The 19,005-nt window shown below is 50.3% G+C and overlaps 3 protein-coding genes across 11 annotated transcripts; 1 reads left to right on the top strand and 2 right to left on the bottom strand.

Annotated features, from left to right (window-relative positions):
- Position 1: 1 nt before the first annotated feature.
- Positions 2-2,744, bottom strand: LOC1274034 (uncharacterized). Its single transcript, XM_313094.5, has 4 exons — positions 1,869-2,744; positions 769-1,783; positions 526-661; positions 2-236 (listed from the first exon to the last, which is right to left on the bottom strand). Exons 1-4 carry the CDS (start codon positions 2,369-2,371, stop codon positions 100-102), a joined length of 1,791 nt encoding a protein of 596 aa, XP_313094.5. The 5' UTR covers positions 2,372-2,744; the 3' UTR covers positions 2-99.
- A 3,366-nt stretch (positions 2,745-6,110) lies between these two features.
- LOC1274028 (dynactin subunit 1) lies at positions 6,111-14,453 on the top strand. Of its 6 annotated transcripts, XM_061647539.1 has the most exons (10): positions 6,114-6,275; positions 6,370-6,611; positions 6,702-6,820; positions 7,096-7,122; positions 7,790-7,858; positions 8,512-8,586; positions 9,264-11,185; positions 11,262-11,425; positions 11,487-12,205; positions 12,300-14,453. In XM_061647539.1, the coding sequence occupies exons 2-10, from the start codon at positions 6,435-6,437 to the stop codon at positions 12,898-12,900; spliced, it is 3,873 nt and encodes a 1,290-aa protein (XP_061503523.1). In that variant the 5' UTR covers positions 6,114-6,275; positions 6,370-6,434; the 3' UTR covers positions 12,901-14,453. The 6 variants fall into 6 exon arrangements, with proteins under 6 accessions (XP_061503528.1, XP_061503523.1, XP_061503524.1 ...); XM_061647540.1 differs by lacking the exon at positions 7,096-7,122 and having other exon boundaries at positions 6,115-6,275; XM_061647541.1 differs by lacking the exon at positions 8,512-8,586 and having other exon boundaries at positions 6,115-6,275.
- Positions 13,555-18,761, bottom strand: LOC1274027 (endoplasmic reticulum chaperone BiP). Of its 4 annotated transcripts, none has more exons than XM_061647545.1 (2): positions 18,512-18,761; positions 13,555-17,059 (listed from the first exon to the last, which is right to left on the bottom strand). In XM_061647545.1, the coding sequence occupies exon 2, from the start codon at positions 17,047-17,049 to the stop codon at positions 15,070-15,072; it is 1,980 nt and encodes a 659-aa protein (XP_061503529.1). In that variant the 5' UTR covers positions 17,050-17,059; positions 18,512-18,761; the 3' UTR covers positions 13,555-15,069. The 4 variants fall into 4 exon arrangements, with proteins under 4 accessions (XP_061503529.1, XP_061503530.1, XP_061503531.1 ...); XM_061647546.1 differs by lacking the exon at positions 18,512-18,761 and adding an exon at positions 17,835-17,988; XM_061647547.1 differs by lacking the exon at positions 18,512-18,761 and adding an exon at positions 17,856-17,977.
- Positions 18,762-19,005: the final 244 nt, after the last annotated feature.

Below are 19,005 nucleotides of genomic sequence, written 5' to 3'. Positions count from 1 at the left end.
GTTCATGCTTGAAGCTTTATTGTAAAACGTCGGCAGGCACTTTGTGCTATGTGGAATGGTTCTTACGGTGCTGCGTAACATACCCCACATTCTTTTGCGTTAGTGTATACGTGCATTCAGCGGGTTCAATATTCTGCCAATCATCAGTGCCAGGTCAAGCTCGTTATCGAGAATGCAGAACAAAAATGGATAGTTGACGGCAAGCTCGACCGGATTTTTGTAAAGCGACGTAAACCCTACAAAAAACAAAGGAAAAGAATACAAAACAGTTTCTAGCACGAAGAATGCAATGAATTCCGGTTGGTCACAAACGATCACAGGAATGCAAAACGCAACCGTGTGCTCATGTGCGTAGAATGCAATTCTCCACGACCACCCAAGCAACAACCAACGCCCACACCATTCGGCAGCGGACCAATTATAGCCAGCGGTCATGCAGAAACATAATGATATGCAAATGTGCAACGGGAAGCGGTAGCATTCGTGTGTGTGTGTGTGTGTGTGTGTGTTTGGTTGCATAATTACGCTTTAGCTGCTGCAGCGAATGCGTCCGGATGTTAACGTTGATCGATTGTTCAATGTGCTTCGCGTAGATCGTCGGATCTTCGGTCATCAGGGAGAAGTCGGCCCGGGACGGTTCGAAAATGTCGTTGATGCCCAGCTGTGGAAGAAAGGTGGGTGGGGCATGGTAAAACCAACAACATAAATCATTGCACCGTGCCGACCCGCACCACCCTCCGTCGTTCGGGGTTTAGGTGCTGTTCTTACATTTTGCAAATCGCTCGTCAGGATGATGTTGCCCTTCAGGTTGAACTTCGGCACGATCGTTTTCACCCAGGTCGGGCTCATCTGCTCCGTCACTTCCCGCAGGCTCGGCACATTGTCGCCTATCTGCAGCAGCTTCAACACATTGCCCAGCCCAAACTCGTAGTCGGGCAGTATGATCAGCAGCTTGTAATCTTCCGAATCGAGCTCCAGCTCAATAACGGTCGACTGGAGCCGCTCGATGTAAGCGTACTTGAGGATCGTGTTGTACACCTTGTACGGCACCTTCACGATGTCCGTCTCGGTTAGGTAGAAGTTATGCTCGATCGTATCGTCCAGCAGCCGGTACGCATCGGGCTGCTGCAGGAAGGGGTTCTTCCGGACCGTGTTGTCCACCGCGGGTGGAAACCCGGCCGTGGCAAGCAGCGCTGGTGAAGGGTTGGTCGTTACGTCCTGCAGCAGGAAGTTCTGCAGGAACCGTTGGTGGCTGATGATGTCGATCTCTTCCGGTTGCCGCTTCTGGCGCACAGATCGTCTCCGCTGCGGTGAGTCCGGATGGCGACGCTGAAGCAAACGCTGTCCACGCTTTCGCAGGTTTCGTCGCCGCTTCTCACCACCCGTCTCCTCCGTCACCGGTTCCTCGCCATCCGTCGTCGGAGGTTCGGAAGTTTCTTCCGTCGCTTCCGTGGTGGTTTCCTCCGCTGGCTCGGACGAAACCATGGTAGTGGTTATATCCATATCGCCGCCTGTATCGCTCGTCGTCTGGGATGCTTCCGTTGTCGTTACAGAATCGACTGTACTGCCCGTGGCAGGCTCGTCAGGCATCGTTCCGACGGTCGTCGACAGTTCTACCGGTTCGGTTGAATTTCCAATTTCAGTCGTTGCATCGCTCGTCGTTTCTTCCAAATCCATTTCAAGTGTGGTGGCCGGCATCGGGGTGGTAGTTGTTAGCGTTCGCATTTCCGGTATGTTTTCCAAATCGTATCCATAAAATTTAAGCACCGACTCATATTCCGGTCTGTTATGAGGGGGAAAATTCAAACAATCAACCAACCCCAAACACCAGCCCCACTCTCACAGAAGATCACTGGAACCATACTCACCTAATGGTAATATTTTCACTGCTCAAGCTCAGCCCATTCAAAAGGTTTTCTTTCTGATAGAAATAGCTGCGCAGTCGACGGTGAATATCCCGGTATCCAACGCGTAGCACATCCTTATCGTACGGCGCTACCAGCTGGCCGTGTAGCTCCGCCGCACTATTGCCAGCCGCTCCCTCGTACAGGGCTACAAGTATGCTGGCCAAGGAGCACGGTGAGAACGCAATATTGTTCCGATTGCCTTTCGAGTGCTGGTGAAGCACCCGAAACCCGAGATGATTCGTCTTGTCGATCATCGCCTCGAGGGGGGTCACCTTATGGCGAATCTCGTGCTGGTGCTGGGTGGGTCCACTGGGAGCTCCGGCCTGTACCGGAGCCGTGTTGTAGCTTTCATCCGTACCGAAGCTTAAGCTATAAAACTGACCATTAACTGTTGCATGACACAACATACCAACTACACTAGCTACAAAGGTACGGATAACCAACGATTTCTGGCTCGACCACATGGCGCTCGCTCGTTAACGCGTGGTGCGGATGTAAGGGTTGAGATCAATGACCACGATCACAAAAATCACACAAAAATAATCGTTCTCTGTCTGCTGAACTAATCCACCCTAATCACAGCACATTATTACCGCCCGATATTCATCACCCTCTTCTCACACACACACAGCAAGCACAAACAAGTTTCCAGAGAACCACACGAGAACCCGGACCACCACCGAAAGACGATCGATAGACGCTGCGCGGAACACGTTCTTCAATGGACTAACTCGTTTGGCGCCCAGATGATCTTCTTTTATAAATCACGGCAACGTAAAGAAAGAACGAACGCCCGAAAGAATGCCCGAAGTGGGTCCCGTGCAAACTCCCGCCTTTTTTTTTTTTGTTTTGCTGCTTCCCCATTCAGCGGAGTGTATCGTACGCAGAGACGCACCTTTTGCGCGATTCGTTTCTTCTGCCTCATGCTCATGCTGTTGCGTTCGTTGCCCAGCCAAAACGATGTTACTAGGTACAAGGTGTTCGGTCAGCGTTATCGTCACTTTTGTTCGTGCTATAATAATGTGGCAGAGTGTTTACTCCAGCGAACGGGCTTAAGAAGCAATGGATAACATGTAAGCAATGGAAGTTCATGTATCATAGAGCCAAAATGGGTCAGAATCGATTTTGCTACCATTTTCAAGGGAATCGGGCTTGTGGTAAGTACTACACTGCGTGGAAACAATATTCCCGTTCAGTCATTCCGGAACAACGAAACAATTCGTTCCGGGGTTCTAATAAAGAGCAATATCGGAGGCATCAATATCGAGGAACAGATTAAGCCTTTTCACTCGTTTGATGGTCATACAGTTTTTTTTTATTTTGTTAAATCATTTAGAATCCTGTGGCGAATGGCCCACATTTTACTTGACCTACATTTTAACCCTTTATCACATGCAATCAATATTTATCAGGTATTCTGTATAAAGCTTATTCCTCTACCGTTTTGGAGAATATGGAGAAATTTATAGTTGCATATTATTCTGGAAGATTTTGGAAGAGAAAAAAGCTACTACATTTTCTTTATGCAATGAACAAATTTGAACATTGAAACAACAGAACACCATATTGAGTGTGTTGAAACACTACTACGTGATAATTTAGGGCAGTGGTCTCCAGCCTGTAGTCCGTAGCGTTAACAGACTTGGTCCGCGAATGAATTTATTTTTGAAAAGGTAAAGCTTATTACTATACATATCGCGCAATTGTTTTCCCCACAATCAGTATCAGTATCAGTTCAACAGGAATGTCTAGAATGAGATTTAAACATATTTTTTATCAAAAACTTTGAACCAAATCTAAAAAATGAACGCCCTTTATGGTTGTCGGCCGCGGCAAATGTATTTTCAAAGCCAAGTGGTCCGCGATCCTAAAAAGTTTGGGCAGCACTGATTTAGGGCGCCTCCACCAGTTTACCAACGATAAGTTGGAATTAATTTTCTAGTTTTCTGGCAATTTAAATCGAATTGGAATCCAATTGTGTCCGTCTATAAAAGATGTTTTCCAATTACCGACTGGTCATGTGAAATTTTCAGAACAATTAGAATGGAACGAAGCCAGAAGTTTTTCGGGCAGGTTCGGTAGTAGCGTTCTGAAGTACCGGTTTCCAACGCGATGAGCGGTAGGGAGGGGAAGGGGAGCCGAAGACACAAGGCTCCGGAATAATACTATTTACTATTTACGTTACCGTTCGCAATACTGGTATCAACCGTTCCGACCGTTCCGATCGTTCCAACCGTTTCGACTTATCGCTCCTACCGAACCTACTGTTACTACCGATTATAACGTTCCGATCGATCCTACTAGTTTCAAAAATGTTAACCTTGCTCTGATCGATCCGTTTTAGGAACAAAATGAACCTACTAGGTTTGCTTCTGAACGTGCATAACTATTCCAGTTCCATAAAGTTTACTAAATTAACAGATTTATCTCCAGCGCGTCAAAACTTACCATGTGAAAGAGTCCAGAGCCCATAAGTATCAGAACTCCTGAACAACCATGTAATGATAATAGAATGATGATAAGATGGTTCGAAAACTTCGAGACCGCACGAAATGTGAGCTATATTGATCATTGACTCGCCCGGTGGTCCTCTATGGATACGAGTCCTGAACCATCCGGGCGGAGAACGCAAATGCTCTGGGCATCCCCTGGAACATCCTCCGAATCATCTTTGGCGGAGTATACGAACATTGAGCGTGGAGGAGAAGGATGAACCAAGAGCTTGCGGTGGCGAAGGCTGTCAGGATACGATGGCTGGGGCATATCATAAGGATGCCGGACACATGACCCACCAATAAGGTGTTCGACGGAGACCCCTATTTCGACATGAGGCGCAGGGGAACACAGCGAACGCGATGGCTGAATCAGGTGAAGCGAGACCTGTCGGAGATCGCGTGTCTAGTTAGTGTTGTGCTCTCTGGATCGCACCCACGACTCCGATCTGACTCCGACTATTGTTAGTCCAATTGCGACTCCGGTAATATGGAACCACTAGATCTGCCCGGAGTCGGAGTCGTTCCGAGTCGTAGTCGTCCGGAGTCGTCTGCAGTCGGCCGGAGTCGGTTGGAGTCGATCGGTGTCGGAGTCATTTGGAGTCGTCTAGAGTTGATCGAAGTCGACCAGAATCGATCGGAGTCCACAGGAACTATGTGGTTCAATGTGATTGTGATCAGGCATTTCATTTAGTTGTGATTTTTGTCTTTTACTTTGTGCGTGCACTTCGTATACAAGCCTTTGTTTCGAAGGCCGACTCTGGCCGACTCCGGACGACTTTGACTCCAACCGATTCCGACTCACAAGAACTCCGGACGATTTCGAACGACTCCGGATGACTCCGAATGACTCCGAATCCAAATTTATGTTGCCAACTTTACCCATCACTAGTGTCTACAAGCCGGTCTCATGGTGCAGTCGTCAACTCGTACGACTTAACAACATGCCCATCATGGGTTCAAGCCCCAAATGGACCGTGTTGTGGATAGACGTACCGAGCCCTGGATTCGCCGTAGCAGTTGCGCTGCTGCTGGTCGACATCCAGGAATCGACACTGCGCTTACGCACACTAATACGCCCCACTTAGCGATGCGCGCTAAGTGTGTGCAGAGCGCACCTAACCCGAGGGAGTGTGTTACAGGCTACCGGTCGAGCAGGGCTCCCGGTAGAGCTCACGGTGCGGCTCGTGCGCGCGGCCCCATACATTGTATTGTGTTTTGTATTATTCAATAGTGTAATAAATGTTGTAAAAAGTGCAAAACATAAAAGACCGTGCCGCCATACGTAGGACTGACTATCCTGAAATGGGGGGAAATCTATAAGTCCCTGAAAGCCAACCCTACGTGGTACAGGCAGGCCTTGGCTAACACCGGTTCTTGAGCCAAAGAAGAAGGAGAAGTGTCTACATGGATGTGAGGTTGCAGAAAAAGACCGAGCAACTTGGAGAATGATTGTTGACCGAGCCATGCCACGACGACGTGTGAGCAGGCCAACAAGAGTGAGAAAGAGAAACTAAATCATTTTTTAATTAAGATATAACAAATCTGAATAAAATTACAATAGAGAGTAGCAATTTTATGTTCTACCATAGTGAGAAAGAATTGCAGTTAGTGAGCAAAAATTCAAAACAGTGAGAAACTGAACACACACTGACATCTCCGGCCGACGAACCCTGTTTGGGCCCGCTGTCATCCGGCTAAATGTCAAAACGTACTTTTTTTCTCTACTGCCAAAGTTACATTTTTGTGATTGCATAGGAAGGTGTTCAAAATGTACACAATTATTTCTAGTTTACTGTAAACCGATAGCAAACCCCATTTCAACGCACAGCACCTATAGAAAAGGCTTACAGCGTTACGGCGCACAACGGACAAGGTAATTGTAGTGCGGTCGGGCAGTCCGTCTGCCCGTAAATGCATGTGAAAAAAGGGAAACCCATGATGACATCAACGCCGTGTTCCGTTCACAGTGAAAGCAGCAACAGCAACAACTCTCGCGGAGACACAACGACGGTAACACCCCGAAGCTCCCGATATGGCCGAACGGTATCTGAAAATTGGCCAGCGCGTCGAGCTGACCGGCAAGGAGGTGCGGGGCACGATCGCCTACGTCGGTATGACCTCCTTTGCCGTGGGCAAGTGGGTCGGCGTAATTCTGGATGAGGCAAAAGGCAAGAACAACGGATCGATAAAAGGACATCAGTATTTTTCGGTAACGTTGGCACTATGTTTTAAAAACCCTGGCTGGGGTTGCAAGCAGCAGCTATAGCCCGGCTATAATACCTGGTCATCTGCATTTCAGTGTGAAGAAAACTATGGGATGTTTGTACGCCCAACCCAGTTGGTGTTTATCGATGACGCTGGTAATCCCATCGAAGATGCACAAACGCCGGACGAAAAGCCACGATCCCGTCTGAGCAGGTTAGTAGCAAGGGGAGACGATAGTGCAAAAGGGTTTCCCATTCCCTCGAACCAGGGACGTCGGGAAGGGAAGAATCTCGGTGCTCCATCGGTGCACGATCGATCCAGTCCATCCAGTTCAGCTCATCATTGCTCATACAAATGTTTTGCACACTTCGATCCACCATACCTTGCTGTTCTCATGTCTCATGTGGTGCCGTACCGAACTATCTATCTCTTCCGTCTTTCTCTTCCAACACTCCTGTAACACTTTTGTCGTTGTTAAACCCCGCTAGTGCTAAGCGTGCAACTGGCAGAGTAACGTAAGTGCCCACAAACAAAAACCGTAACCGTATCTATCATCCTGTTAAAACAGCTGTTTGCAGCGGATCGCAAATTTTGTTTCTCATTCCAATCCATCTTAATTTAGGCGTAGGCCGTCTTGGTTATTGATAGTTAGTGTTAGTCCTTCTTGTTTTGTTTCTCACGCTCGAGACCCCTTCATTTATTTTCCCGAATGGTTGTTTCTTGAGATGCTTCTATAGCTCCCATCACAAATTACTAGTGCGATTTAACGTTTCCAATCACCTTCAGTTCTTTACTCAGCTCATAATGTCACCATAGATTGGGCACTTTTCGCCTTAAATCGATTGTTGTTTTAGAATAGGTGTGTGTAATAGAAATCTTTGAACGCAAAACGCACTCTCACATTAACCATTGCGCCCAATGCGGTATCCGATCGGTTAGGCTAGGCGAGCACAAACTAGCAACGAAATTGTCTCATTCGAATTCGAACTCACATCCATCATCACCTACCGAAAGGGGGGCTGTTTTTGTTATGCAGCGCCAATGAGCTTTTGCTACTGTTGCCGCTGCTGCCGCTGCTGCCACTGCTGCTATCACAAGCAACGCGCGCTTTCTGTGCAATAGGTAGTAGCAATCTAACTAAATCTATCTTTATGTATTTCAATGCAATCGCCCACGGTCCAGCGCGGGTTCAGTCCGATCGCTTGCCTCAATGCCTGGATCGACTCAAACGTTCTCGGCCAAGCCAACAGCGTAAGTGAAACATGTTACCGAACTCCCGTAGTTTGCAGTTGTGGTAGCGCTATTCTTTAGCTACAATGTCCCGAAAAACAAAATCGCCCTGATCGCCCGTACAACTTAGACCGGTCTTTTAAACCCCTTTTAGTTACCTTTATTTTGTATTTTGTTCTCTTGTGTGTGTGTGTGTTTTTAAACGGTAAGCAAAGATGCTTGCAAGTAAACCTTTCAATTAAATATGATTTATGGTTTCAGTAATATTGTGCAGACAACATTCTGCATTCCTCTGTTAGTGTAGTGTAACGGTCCTCTATAGAACTCTCCATCGAAAAGATCATATATGCAAAATTTAATCATTATCTTTCTCTTTTTCTTTCACTCCACTATCTCGATACACCACCCATTTCACACTAACTCATCCCTGACCGGTGTCGTTGTAAATAATGTGCGACGACGTTGTGTGGACTCTCTTTTCCTGCTCCATCCAATCCCTACATGGAAATTGCTCGGTGAATTACCGATTCCCCACGATCGATCGATCTTCAACATCATCACACTGGTTTAACATTATGATCCTTACCATTCATCGCCTCCGACCAAATACAAACGAACCCTTCCACAATCGGCCATCGTTTCGCTAATGCGCCTGTACACGCGATCAACGACAGGGTGCGCCGGAAGTCACCGGTCAAGCAGCCGCAAACGAAGCGCGCCTCCATGACAATGACACTGTCAACATCCAGGTTATTTTATTACATCATCCATTACTTAGCGATACTTACGCATTTGCTACTTTTTTTTGTTCTTGCCTGTGTCACTGTACAGTCACTCTGAATGTTCCCTTGAACGCCTGTTTTACCTTGCTATACCTTCTGGGTTTTCTGTTTTGCATGAACACTTCCATTTGTACACTGGCTCGACACGCATTATGATGTTGTTTTTTTTTTTGTAATTAGAACGATATTGTATCTTACGATCCAAAACAACCAACTCATAAAGCGTGTAGTTGTACCCTTTTTCGTTAGCTTTGTTTAGTTTGCTTCCGGTTGGTCAAAATTTGAAATTATATTTTCTTTCCTCTGCCCCCCTTTGGCAACGATATTTAGCTTTGGTTTGCGTTTTCAGGATGTTTCGCCAAAATAAAATAAAATTATGCGCACACCTCACGTCTGATGCTTTGGAAACGATTGCAGTGTTTGTGCACCTTAGCTGTGTTTTGTATCTTGGCTGCCACTTTTCCCACCGAATGGATTCTGCTTGTTCTGTTGTACATGTTATCATCACGCCTTCAATTTCAAGCAATGCCTCTGTTGTGTTCCATTTATTTAAGCTAGCACAGTGTTGTTGTTTTTTTTTGTACACGTTCTCCTCTTCTAACGTAGTCCTTTCTCCGGTTTTGCTTTTGCTGCTCCCATTTTAGCTCGCGGATGTCGCTCAATCGGAGCACGAGCTCGCTCGGTTCCAAGACGCAGCTTACGTCGCCGGGCAGCGAACGGGCATCCGGGCAATCCTCCATTCCGACGCCCGTGTCCTCGATCCCGACGATGGTGAAACCGGACCGCAATGAGCCGCTGCAGCGATCGCACATGAGCCCCCCGGAATCGCTACAAACGTCCAAACGGGCATCGTTCGTGGAGACGGGCTTTGTGGAAACGCTGAAACCGCAGTTCACCCCGGGCCAATCGCTCATCTCACCATCGCCGGCACCGACACCGGCACCGGGAGCGTCCTCCACCGAGGATCGCATTCACATCCTGCAGCTGCAGGCAGAGCTGGAAGAGATGCGCAAGCTAAACGCCGACCTGGGCGAAAAGCTGGAAACGTTGAAGCAGCGCCGCGCGGAAGATCGCGAACGCTTGCGGGAGTTCGACAAGATGAAAACGCAGTACGAGCAGCTGGTGGAGTTTAAGAGCAAAATCATGGACGCTCATTCGCAGCTGCAGCGCGATCTGCAGCGCGCCAAGCAGGAAGCGAAGGACGCGATCGAGGCGCGCGATCTGCACAGCGAAGAGATGGCCGAGCTGGCCGAAAACGTGGAGCTGATCACGCTGGATAAGGAGATGGCTGAGGAGAAGGCGGACACGTTGGCGCTCGAGCTGGAAACGGCCAAGGAGCGCATCGAGGAGCTTACGCTTGATTTGGAAATTTTAAAAACGGAAATGCAGGAGAAGGTCGGCTCTATTGGGGGCGGAGGTGGCGCTGGCGCTGGCGACGGGTCGGCCGTAGCCTCGACGTACGAGTTCAAGCAGCTGGAGCAACAAAACGCACGGCTGCGGGAAACGCTCGTCCGCTTGCGCGATCTGTCCGCGCACGAAAAGCACGAGATCCAGAAGCTGGAGAAGGAGCTGGAAACGAAAAAGTCCGAAGTGACCGAGCTGCAGCGTACGAAGGAAAAGTTTTCCGCCAAAATCGACGAGCTGGAGGCCCAGCTGGGCGATCTGCAGGAGCAGGTGGATGCGGCGCTGGGCGCGGAAGAGATGGTCGAACAGCTCGCCGAAAAGAAGATGGAGCTGGAGGATAAGGTGAAGGCGCTCGAGGAGGAGGTGGCCGAGCTGGAGGCGCTCGAGGAGGTGCACGAGCAGCTGGTCGAAAGCAACCACGAACTGGAGATGGATATGCGCGAAGAGCTGGACATGGCGCACGCGGCGAAACGGGAGGCGGTGCGCGAAAAGGACGCCGCCCTGGAGACGATTGTCGACCGCGACCAGACGATCCTGAAGTTCCGCGAGCTGGTGCAGCGGCTTAACGAGCAGTGCCAGGAGTTGCGCGAGCGGCTGAACCAAGAGTCGAGCAAGCAGCAGCAGCAGCAGCAGGCCAAGGATACCGCCCTCATCACCGAGACGATCGACTTCAAGCAAATGTTCGCCGAATCGAAGGCGTTCACGCGCGCAATCGATCTGCAGCTGCGCCAGATCGAGCTGACGCAGGCGAACGAGCACGTCCGCTACCTGACCGCGTTCATGCCGGACGTGTTCATGGCACGGGGCGGCGACCACGATGCCATCCTGGTGATCCTGCTCGTGTCGCGCATCGTCTTCAAGTCGGGCATCATCGTCAGCCAGGCGCGGGAACGGTTCTCGAGCGTGCCGCAAATGGACCGGGTCGCAATCCTGTCCGGCCACGAGGTGGCCCAGTTTGGGTTCCGGTCGCGCCTGCTCCACCACGTGCACAACCTGCAAAGCATCATGCACCAGTTCCTGTTCAGCATGACGGGATGCAAGGCGGACACGCTGCTCAAGATCGGCGCCGCCCTGCCAGAGATGCTTGCGCAGGAAAAGATGGTGGACGAGATCGTCGATCTGCTCAAGGCTAACCAGCTGGACGAAAACTCTTCCACAGACAGTAAGTAGGGTGGTGTTGATGGTGGTGTAGAGTGAAGTGTGTGAACTGACCTAATTGGGGATTTTTCTACTTGCAGATCTTGAAAAGTGTGTCACATTCTTCAACGCCATGTACGTGGTACTGCTAACCGGCGAAGATTTGGTAAACGAAACGCAAATCGTGCGCGACTGTACTGCTTCCATCGGTGCGGCCTGTGACTCGATCGCAAACGATTCCAACATCATTAAGATTTTGATTAAGGTTAGTAACGCAGGCAGATCGTTTGGAGAGTTTCCTTACATATTGCCCCGTATTTCCACAGCCCGGCGACGAAACGAGCGATTCCGGCTTACTCCTGCAGTACATTCTGCAAAATGTGGAAAACATAAGACAGCAGCTGAAGCTCGTGAAGCGCCGCCTGCCGCAGGACGTAGCAATAACGAAGTGCAACCTGTCGATGAACACACTGCGCAACCTGAAACGCACCGCCGAAGCACTGAACAAGGTGATGAGCGTGCTGTTCTACGCCACCCGCCAATGTCTGCAGCTGGTGACGCTCGACCCGGAAACGGAGACGTCCGTGCCGCAGGAAAAGCTGTGGGAAATCCTGTCCAACGGGTGCGAGAAGGTGTACGAGCAGGATGACCTAGGACCGTCGCAGAACGTGCGCACCGTGCTGAGTGCCGCCAGCACCGACATGGGCCAGCTCGCCCAGTATCTGCTCGATCACGAGTACGAAATCATCTCGGCCACGAACGCCGCCAAGCCGGAGGAGAAACCGGTCGCGCCGATCATACTGCGGGCGCAGGCCGTTAAGAAGCAGCTGGAGGAAACGAAAACGCTGACGGCAACGCTCGAGAACCGGGAGGCCGAGATACGGCAGCTGAAGCTGGCCGCGAAGCTCAAGCAGAACGAGCTGTCCGAGATGCAGATACGGAAAGATTTGGCCGAGAAGAAGCTGTCGGTGCTGCAGCAGGACCACGAGACGAACACGACGCGCCTTCAGAAGCAGTACGATGAAGTGTGCGCCAAGCTGAAACAGTACGTGTTGCGTGGCGCTTTGCCAGTTCAAATGTCCTTCGCTGTCTGTTTCTGAATAATCACACTTTTTTTTCCTCCCCGAAACCCCCCTTAGGAAGGAGAAAGAGTTCGAGGAAACGATGGACCACCTGCAGAGCGATATCGATTCGCTGGAAAGTGAGAAGAGCAGCTTGCGCGACAAGCTGAAATCTTTCAGCTCGCGCAAGGTTGATCTCAAGACCACGACGGCGCTCGACATCTCGGCCAGCTCGCCCTACATCGCCCAGGAGCTGTCGCTGCTGAAGCGCGCCTTCAAGGATGAGCGGGCCGAGCGGCTCAAGGTGCAGGCGAACGAGTACCGCAAGATCCTGGCCGGGTTGGAGCCGCTGCACGTGCCGCAGCCGAAGGATGAGCGCATCCAGGAGCTGGAGCAGAAGATAACGCGCGTCAAGCACGATCTAATCATGTCGCTGGTGAAGGGTGCCGAGATACCGGCCACCAACACCGTGCACGGCAGCGTCTCGAAGACGATCCTGGACCACGAGAACCAGCGCAAGCAGCAGCAAACGCAGATACGGGCCAAGGCGGAACAGCTGGCGTGCGATGTGATGCAGGAATATCTCAGCAGGAAACCGCACCGGGCGGCCAAGGGTGATTTCGCCTCCTTCCCCTCAAACGAACTGACCGCCGCGTTTCGCGTGAACGTCAGGGTGTAAAAGGGAGAAGACGTACTGAGGGTGTATGATAAAGTTGGTTAGGTTTTAAGTAGTTTACTCAGGATTGAGATTGGCTTGTTTGCGCTTCCCCTGTGGCGTATGATCGCGCAACCAGAAATAACCGGGGTACGAATGAGGCAGCATCACTCTAAAAGGGATTTTCTTAATTTTTGGCTCTAGTTTTCGCGTTTTTTAATAGTTTTCGTCCCTATTTATTAACCCGTCGCCTACTTGTTTGAACCGGTGCTCGAGAAAATGAATGCGAAAATGGTAGCATAGCAGGAGGACGCGCATAGGAAGTTTTCCACACGAGTTATGGTGAACTCAGCTGTTTTTTGTTTTGTCTGTGTGTTTAGTTAGGTTGAGTTTAAAAAAAATGGAAAGCTTATTGTGTACTATTTAAACAACAAAAATCATCGCTACTTAAATAAGAATCAATCATGAAAAAAGGCAAATGCGAAACAACTTTACTCTAAATACGGAACCATATACCATTCCTTCCTGCTTCCTTTGGCAGCAACAAATTAATAAACCCCCATCGTGATATATCAAATACTAACATGAACAAATAAGCTATTCTTATTGAAAGTGAACGAAACAAAAACAAAAAACAATACATTTCTTTCCCTCGTCACCAACACAACACGACCACACTTTTTTAGTATTACTTTTGTTTAGTTTTTATTACTTCCTTTTTTCTTCCTTACATTACAATCAGTCGATGGATGAGAAACAATGAAACACGAACTGAAAACGGAATGGGTAGCACACAAAGTGTACCGTTGCAGTATGATCGCAATAATCGCATCTTGAAATCGCGTAATAATTGGGAGGCGGCAGTGAATGTGTGTGGCGGCTTCATTCCATATTGGGGTGTTATCGGTAAACACTAAACACACACACACAAACAGAAGAAAGATTTTGTCCTTAAAATGCTATTCACCACCTAAATTGAGGCCGGAAAAGCGTGATTGAATCAAATTTGAGAGTTTGTTTCTTGTTGGTAGCGAATTCGCTTTTCATCATTTCTCTCACTACACGTTAAAGGGAGGGGGAGCGCAGATTAGACGCGATGTTGGGACTTTGGGGGGGGGGGGGGGAGCAAGTGTTTCCACAACCTACCCCAAACCAAAAGCCGCCTCTACCACCCGTGGAACGAATTGGAACAATTATGTGTGAACAACAAAAAAAAACACTATCCTCTCTCTTTAATTTCTTCTCTAGTTCTATTTGTCTTTGTCAGGGCGCAATGTGTGCGTGTGTGTGTTGCTATTTTAGTTGTTCTCGTTGATGGTGGTGTTGCAGACTCTACAAATCATTTTCCTGACTGGCTTGGAAGGGCTCATCACAGACACACGCACACACCGCGCACGCACAAATCACCTAAATTAATCCCTTTTTTGTTTGTTAAATTGTGAGCTCCTTCCTATCAAAATGCCTTGCAGGGTGTGTTCATTAAGTATTACCTTCTAGCATTGTTTCTAGCGCATCTCTCGCTCAATAAATAAAAAAAGATCGGAAACGATTCGTTCTTTAACACACAGACGCAAACACACACACAGACACACTGTTGAGTGGACGACAAAACAAAAATGGGAAAATCAAACCTCGGCATCGGGATCTTCCAAAATCGACACACTTTGTGGTGGTTTGTTTTCCCCCCATGACTTGGGTAGTGTGTGTGTGTTTGTGTTTTGCGTGTGTGCGTTTGTGCACGCGCGTTTGGGAGAGCTTAACAACTCATCTAGAAAATAAGACGAGCCTCGCCACACGAACGCATAACGTGGCGTCATTGTGCGCGCCACATCTTTCTTGTCCAAATATCTTCTTACCCTGTTCGTCGCGATGCGCACTGCGCCTCAGAACAAAGGGGGGAATAGGACGAAGACAACGCGACGACTATACTTCCTCTTCTTACACGCTGATGATGAGGTCGATTACTATGAAGCTGTCACTCCGAAGGGTGTGTGTCCGAGGAATGGAGAATTATTCCCCCCCCCCCCCCCCACACACACACGGTTAGGAGACACAGCGAGATGGAGTGGATGAAAGGCGGCTGGTTTTGTTTGTTTTGCATTCCTCGCGGAAAGTTGGGCTGTGAAGTACCGTCCTTTTGGGGGGATGGAAGGTGGGTGGGGTGTGATCGGTCCCCGCCGCTGCCGATGGCACTTACAGCTCATCCTTCAGCTCGTCGTCCTCGTCGCCGCCGGCCGGCGGTGGGGCACCGCCACTGCTCGCGTACAGCTTGGTAATGATGGGCTGCACGATGTCCTCCAGCTCCTTCTTCTGCTTCTTGTACTCTTCCGCCTCGGTGTCCTGGTTCTCGTCCAGCCACTTGATCTTCTCGTCGATCGCCTCCTCCATCTTGGCCTTGTCGTCGTCGGACACGCTCGCGCCCAGCTTGTCCTTCGAGCTGAGCTGGTTCTTCAGGCTGTACGCGTAGCTCTCGAGCTCGTTGCGGGCCTCCACGCGCTCCTTCAGCTTCTTGTCGTCGTCGGCGAACCGCTCCGCATCCTTGATCATGCGCTCGATGTCGTCCGGCGTCAGCCGGTTCTGGTCGTTGGTGATGACGATCTTCTCCCGGTTGCCCGTGCCCTTGTCCTCGGCCGACACCTGCAGGATGCCGTTGGCGTCGATCTCGAACGACACCTCGATCTGCGGGATGCCACGCGGCGCCGGCGGGATGCCGGTCAGGTCGAACTTGCCGAGCAGATGGTTGTCCTTGGTCATCGGGCGCTCGCCCTCGTACACCTGGATCGTGACGGTGTGCTGGTTGTCCGAGGCGGTCGAGAAGATCTGCGACTTCTTCGTCGGGATGACGGTGTTGCGCGGGATCAGCTTGGTCATCACTCCGCCGACCGTCTCGATGCCCATGGTGAGCGGGTTCACGTCGAGCAGCACGATCGCATCGGTGTCCTGTTCGCCGGACAGCACGCCCGCCTGCACGGCCGCACCGTACGCGACGGCCTCGTCCGGGTTGATGCCGCGGGACGGTTCCTTGCCGTTGAAGAACTCCTTCACCAGCTGCTGCACCTTCGGGATACGGGTCGATCCGCCGACCAGCACAATCTCGTCCACGTCGTTCTTGGTCATGTCGGCATCCTCCAGCACCTTGTGCACGGGCTTCATCGTCGAACGGAACAGGTCCATGTTCAGCTCCTCGAACTTGGCACGGGTCAGCGTCTCGCTGAAGTCATCGCCCTCGAAGAACGACTCAATCTCGATGCGCACCTGGTGGCTGGCCGACAGGGCACGCTTCGCCTTCTCCACCTCGCGACGCAGCTTCTGGACGGCGCGGTTGTCCTTGCGGATGTCCTTGCCCTTCTTCTTCTTGTACATCTTGATGAAGTGGTCCATGACGCGCTGGTCGAAATCTTCGCCGCCCAGATGGGTGTCACCGTTCGTGGCCACCACCTCGAACACGCCGTTGTCGATGGTCAGCAGCGAGACGTCGAAGGTACCGCCGCCCAGATCGAACACCAGCACGTTCTTCTCGCCGTCCTTCTTGTCCAGTCCGTAAGCGATGGCGGCCGCAGTCGGCTCGTTGATGATGCGCATCACCACCAGACCGGCGATCGTTCCGGCGTCCTTCGTCGCCTGGCGCTGCGCATCGTTGAAGTACGCCGGCACGGTAACGACGGCATGGGTCACCTTCTTGCCCAGGTACGCTTCGGCCGTTTCCTTCATCTTGCCCAGCACCATCGCGGAAATCTCCTCCGGCGCGAACACCTTATCGCCCTGGCCGGTCGACACCCTGATGTGCGGCTTGGAGTTCTTTTCGATCACCTTGAACGGCAGCAGCTTAATGTCGTGCTGCACCGTGTGGTCCGTGAACTCGCGGCCAATCAGACGCTTCGCATCGAACACGGTGTTCTCCGGATTGGTCGTCAGCTGGTTCTTGGCGGCGTCTCCGATCAGACGCTCACCGTCGGCCGTGAATGCCACGTAGGACGGCGTGATGCGGTTACCCTGGTCGTTGGCAATGATTTCCACGCGTCCGTTCTTGTACACACCGACGCAGGAGTAGGTGGTGCCGAGATCAATACCGACCACCGTGCCGATATCCTTGTCCTTTTCCTTCTTTTCCTCCGCCGAACAGGCCAACACGGCCAGCACGACCACCAGGGCCGTCTGTTTCAATAGCTTCATTGCTGATTTACTAATAGAGGGGAGAAAATGGGGGGGAAACAAAAACACACCAAGAACGAATTAGGACAAAGTTTGCGTAAAATATTAACTTTTAACTGTGCAACGACGTGCCACGGTTGAACTGCCACGGTGCTTTTCTTCTTTATCGTCGCCTACTTTTGAGGTTGTCAGATGAACCACGTGTTTTCAGAAAAAGTTGGCAAAATTTAAAAATCTTTAATTCACCAAAAACACTGTAATCAAATAAAAGAGCAAGCGGATGCATAGCATGGCCGAGATTAGCTCGCCCCGAACAGTATACCGACTATTCTTTCCATGTCAATGCCACATAATCAAATCCCACATCCGCCATAAGGCCACGTCAGTGCTGCGCCGGTACCCATCGAAGCTTAGCGGCGGCGGCGGCGGCGGCGGCGGCGGCGGCGGCGACGGCGGCACTCATCGCGACTTTCGATGCTTTAATTCTTGACTAATTCCACATTCAAAGCTGTGGAAAACCTTTCTCCATTGTAAGGGCCTTTTGTCTGGTTAGCATACAAATCACGTCATCTTCCTTTTCGCGGGGCACAGAACACAAAATCGGAAAACAACCGTTATGTCTGTTGACCCCATTTATGATGGACAGAGGAGGCGGCAAAGGGAGAGGAAATACGTGCCACCATACACGGCGAAAAAGAAAACCTATACCTCAAAGTTCTACAAACTATTCAGCAACAGTGTTAAATGACGCGTAATAAGAAGATTTTACACTAAACTAACGACCGGAAACTTTCTAGAAAACTCACTTAGTACACACACACACACACCAGAGAGTGATGATGATTCTCCCGCAAAACCGAACCCAACTTTCTACCTCGACGGCGTCGTGTCTTCTGTTCCCCACGAGAGTCGAATCGTTCCTTGCTGCAGCCGCGGCTGCTCGAGCTCCAATTCAAAAAGAACACGTCAACCTTTCAGTGCGTACTACCTGTCTCTTTCGCGCTCCCTTTGCTACGACGCCGTTACTAGCAAACAGAGGGGACTAGCTTTCCGTCTCTTTTCGGCCCAGGCTAGCCGGGGCGCATCCAAGGCACCACTGGCGGCGATGTGTGTACGAAAAATGGCCTCTTTTCATGCAACCATTTTTTCGCGAATACTACTACCATTTCACCTTCTTTTTCCCTGTTGCCATCCAACCGAAAAAACGCGGAAGACATCCCAAATCCTTCCAGAACATTCAATTGACCGGGCGGCAAAATCAATTCGCTATCAAAAGCTCTATTCTAGCGGTTCGACAAATAAAACGAATCTTATCTGTATTTCCCCTATGTCGGTATTGGATAACCCGCCAGCAGGCACGCACGCACCACCACCACCACCATCGTATCTAATTGCCTTTCCGCTTCAGACACACCGCGCGTCCTACCGGCACACATTGCACAATTTTCGGCTAAACAGGGCACACCAAGAACACGCAACTTACTTCTTTTAATTGTTTCAGGACACAGTTTTCACGAAGAAACCGGGCACCTCTCTATCGGGACTGTTACACCCTATGGGGGGGAAGAAACCTTCTATTCACCGTTTGCACACTAATACCGTACTGTCTCGATTTTCGCTTGTCTATTGCTGAGCTGGGAATGATTCCTGCGCTACCGCTGCGCCCAGGCTTTATTGTTCGTAAAGTACACGTCAACCTTAACGCCGACCGTCACTTCGAGAAAGCATGACGTGTATCAATTGAGGCGATGGTCTTGGACGATGCAGACGGGAAACGTGTGCCGTCAATTGATATGAGCGAGCTGAGCGTATCATTCGGCAAGTAGAAATGCTGATGTAATACGATTTGTGTTTTGGTTCTGGCCGTTATCAAAAGAGCAACGATGCGGTTATCTTTTATTATTATTATCAATAAAAGAAAAATAAAAGCGCATTTGTTTATGTCGTACAGGAATCACTGTTGCCGTAGGGAGTTCA

This window comes from Anopheles gambiae, chromosome 2 (assembly GCF_943734735.2).
Source record: "Anopheles gambiae chromosome 2, idAnoGambNW_F1_1, whole genome shotgun sequence".
Lineage (NCBI taxonomy): Eukaryota > Metazoa > Arthropoda > Insecta > Diptera > Culicidae > Anopheles > Anopheles gambiae.
Note: the sequence above shows the minus strand (reverse complement) of the source record. Positions and strands in the feature narration are given on the sequence as shown.